This window comes from Cryptomeria japonica, unplaced genomic scaffold (genome assembly GCF_030272615.1).
Source record: "Cryptomeria japonica unplaced genomic scaffold, Sugi_1.0 HiC_scaffold_62, whole genome shotgun sequence".
NCBI lineage: Eukaryota > Viridiplantae > Streptophyta > Pinopsida > Cupressales > Cupressaceae > Cryptomeria > Cryptomeria japonica.
The window spans coordinates 155,274-158,144 of NW_026728884.1; the positions used below are offsets into that span (position 1 = coordinate 155,274).

The 2,871-nt window shown below is 40.6% G+C and overlaps 1 protein-coding gene across 1 annotated transcript; it reads left to right on the plus strand.

Moving 5' to 3' along the window:
* Window positions 1–729: 729 nt before the first annotated feature.
* On the plus strand, window positions 730–2,268 carry LOC131863411 (aspartic proteinase nepenthesin-2-like). The gene has a single exon (XM_059215115.1). It carries the CDS (start codon window positions 730–732, stop codon window positions 2,266–2,268), a length of 1,539 nt encoding a protein of 512 aa, XP_059071098.1.
* The last annotated feature ends 603 nt before the right edge of the window (window positions 2,269–2,871 follow it).

The following is a 2,871-nucleotide window of genomic DNA, read 5'->3' on the forward strand; positions in this document are numbered from 1 at the left end:
TTTTGATATATATATTAGTTGTAATGATCTTTTGATTCACCTTTGTTATTTTGTTGTTGCTAGTTAACCTATTTGTATCCTCCTTTTTTTGTTCAAAATTGGGTCCTATAAAAAATCCACTTTACCTTGATAAAAAATATTTGTAGGACTTCTACAAATACCATTATGCCACTACAATTATGCGGGACCATTCTTGTGTTTGGACATTTTTTTTATTTTCTTGGTTTTTGACAGCTTTATATTTTTGTTTTGACGGGAATCTCCCACAAGACGACGAACGGAAAGGGGATTCGGGGAAAGAGTTTACAGTCTGCACATGTATTTGTCAATGATGCAAGTGGGAAATTTATTTATTAAGCATTACTTTGTTCTTGTCGCTAGACGGCCAAAGGATTTACGGTTGGAACTTAAACCAGCTATCATTTGTACTTGCACACCATAAATCTTACCAAAGTAAGACCACCCAACAAGTTCGCTTCGCCAAAATGGAAATTACAAAAGTTTTCATCTCTCTTGGTTCTGGGCCTTCCCATTTTCACCTGCGATACAACAACAAGAAAATACGGCACGTTATTTCGTGAATAACAAGATTCCCTTTTGTTATCTATAACCTCATCAATCTTGTCGTCATCTCCTACTGTTGGACAGATGAAACACAGAATGGTTAAGTAACCAGCAGGCGCCCAATTTATTAAACAATCTGATTAACATACAGACTAATCCTTATAAATGACGACCCCAGTAAACCTGTCTGTAGTAATAATTAAGGGAATTTTGAAAGCAGGATTGAATAGGTGCTCAATGGCACACAATAAGGTGATGACATTACACAATAAGGTGATGACATTAGTGGTGGTGAGTATAACCATATGTTGTTTTTTCAATTTGCTTTGTGCAGAAGAAGCGCGCGGAGTCTCCCATTTGGAAAGGAATTCCGCCATTGCCAGGCTCAAAAGAATGGAAGCCTCGATTAAAGCCGTGCAATCAGGAAGGACCCAAACCCGATTGGGTGGTGCCGTTGCACCTGTGATCCGCTTGCCCAAAACACATGTAGTGAACATTGGCATCGGAACCCCACCAAAAAATTTCCAGGGACAAGTGGACACGGGAAGCGATCTGATTTGGCTTCAGTGCGATCTGTTCAATCGGTCTAACTGGTATTATCCTCCTCCGTTCTACCCTGAACATTCATCCACTTACAGGCGGGTTCCTTGCTCTTCTTCCCTCTGCTCTGCCCTTGCCAATTCAACTTGTGCGTCGGACTGTCAATATTCTCATATATACAGCGAAAGCTGGAGCACGCAGGAAGAATTGTCATTCGAGACATTCACCATGGCGGATACAACCGGGGCGGCGCATTTCTTTGGCGGAATTGCGTTTGGGTGCAGCCATGTCGTTCAGGAAGATGTCTTAGAGGAGGCCAACGGCGTTCTGGGGCTCGGCCGAGGACAATTATCGCTTATCTCACAGATTGGAGAATCCAAATTTTCCTATTGCTTACCTTTCGAATACAATGGATCCCCGTTTCAGGACACTGACAGCTTTTCCACGCCTCTGCTGTTCGGTAGCGCAGCCGAGTTTAACGGCATAGGAGTGCAGTCGACGATGGTGATAAACAACACAGTCCTGCCCAAGCTCAACAGCTACTATTATCTCTCTGTGGAAGGAATAAGTCTGGGGAACGTGTCTCTCAATATTTCACGGGGAATGTTTGATATTCAAGCGAATGGAAGCGGGGGATTCATCATTGACTCTGGAATACACTTCACAGTTTTGCCGCACGCTGCCTTCACTGCAGTGGCATCTGTTTTGGATTCTGTGCTAGGACTACCCAGAGCTAACGATTCTAAACATGGGTTAAGTGTATGCTATTCATCACCCTACTATGACTATGTCCCTGATCTGAATATGACTTTCCATATGCTTGGTGCAGATTATGTTGTCGAAGGTAAACATAATTTCGTTCAATATATGGAATCTGGTCCGACTAAAATAGGAAATTTACTATGTCTGGCAATGTTAGATATGGATGAGGCTTCGGTTGCAGGTGTACCGGCCGTCCTTGGAAGTTTTCAGCAACAAGATTACCATATTCTGTATGACAACGCTAACCAGAGGCTGTCCTTTACTCCCACCCGCTGCAGTTCTCTCTCTATGTCTCCCAATCCCTCCTACCTACAGTCCAAAGCTCCCATTCCTATCTTAGGGTCCCATGTCTTGTTACCCGTGCTACTTCTTTATTTTGTAGCTTTCTCATTAACCCTATAAAAGAGATTAAATTCACGAATAATTACAAACGTTTCAATGTAATTTTTTTATTTTTTTGGCTTTTACTTCAATAAAGAGAGTATGCTTCTCCCTCTTGTTTGCACAATAAAATGGAGTTATTCTAAACTACTGTCTTACGTGATTCTCTAAATAATTCTTTTTATCTCCTTTCAATCTCTATGGTAAATTATGTATATTGCCGGTCTTGGCTAATCTTCCTCTAGAAGCACTTTTGCTTGAGATTGAGATCAAATCGATAATTCTTGTACATAGTTTCAGTGCTATACGGTTATTTTGTTAGATAGGTCTTTCATTGAAGGTAGGCTTAGGAGCTGCATATAGGCTACTTGGCAAACTTATAGTAAATGTTACATGCTATATAATTTTTTAACATAAAATCATGCAGCCTTAAATTTTTCCATTTAACGAAAAGGAATCAATTTTATAGGGAATCTTTTTTGGTTATATCCGGAAACCAAAGGGGATACCACCTTTATTCCTACTAACATTGGTCGGAGGATAGGAACATAAATTTCATGAAGTCTGAAATATTCAATTGGATATGCCAGATTTTATACATAACGTAATCCCCTCCACCCTACC